Source organism: Sinocyclocheilus rhinocerous, unplaced genomic scaffold (assembly GCF_001515625.1).
Source record: "Sinocyclocheilus rhinocerous isolate Xijiao unplaced genomic scaffold, SAMN03320098_v1.1 scaffold561, whole genome shotgun sequence".
NCBI lineage: Eukaryota > Metazoa > Chordata > Actinopteri > Cypriniformes > Cyprinidae > Sinocyclocheilus > Sinocyclocheilus rhinocerous.
The window spans coordinates 1,657,112-1,657,634 of NW_015641041.1; the positions used below are offsets into that span (position 1 = coordinate 1,657,112).

A 523-nucleotide genomic window follows, 5' to 3' on the forward strand; every position below is an offset into this window, starting at 1 on the left:
TTTTTTTTTTACTCTCTCAGGGGTTTGCTGACGGAGAAAGCCGCCCCCGTCATGAACATCATCCACAGCATCTTTAGTCTGATCCTGAAGTTCCGCGGGCAGCTGATCGCGCAGCCGTGGGAGCTCCAGCAGGGGGAGCCGGTGCATCCCAGTTTCATTGCCATGCAGCAGTCCTACAACACCTTCAAATACTACTCCCGCTTCCTGTTCAAAGGTGAGCTGCTTCTACAGGTGTAAACACTGAATGATCAGAGTTCTGTGACGGGAACGATAAGATTAGAGCGTCACACCTGCCCATTCAGATACAGACAGATGTGTGCCTATACAGTCACCACAACCTGATATCAATTGTATACATCAATATTTTTTCATTTTTAATTTTTTTTTTGGACCAAGTAGATTTAGGGTGCTTTCACACTAGCACTTTTGGTGCGCACCCGGGTTCGATTGGCGTCAGAGTTCGGTTCGTTTGGATGATGTGAACGCTGTCTTCCGAACTCGGGGGCGCACCCGCGGACCGGAC

At 49.3% G+C, this 523-nt stretch overlaps 1 protein-coding gene across 1 annotated transcript in view; it reads left to right on the forward strand.

The window, feature by feature from the left end:
* tubgcp6 (tubulin gamma complex component 6) overlaps positions 1–523 on the forward strand; it is a 21,890-nt gene that overhangs the window by 18,391 nt on the left and 2,976 nt on the right. The window contains exon 23 of the mRNA XM_016570772.1: positions 21–214. Within this exon, the coding sequence (XP_016426258.1) occupies positions 21–214 (194 nt within the window). The remainder of the gene's footprint in view (positions 1–20; positions 215–523) is intronic.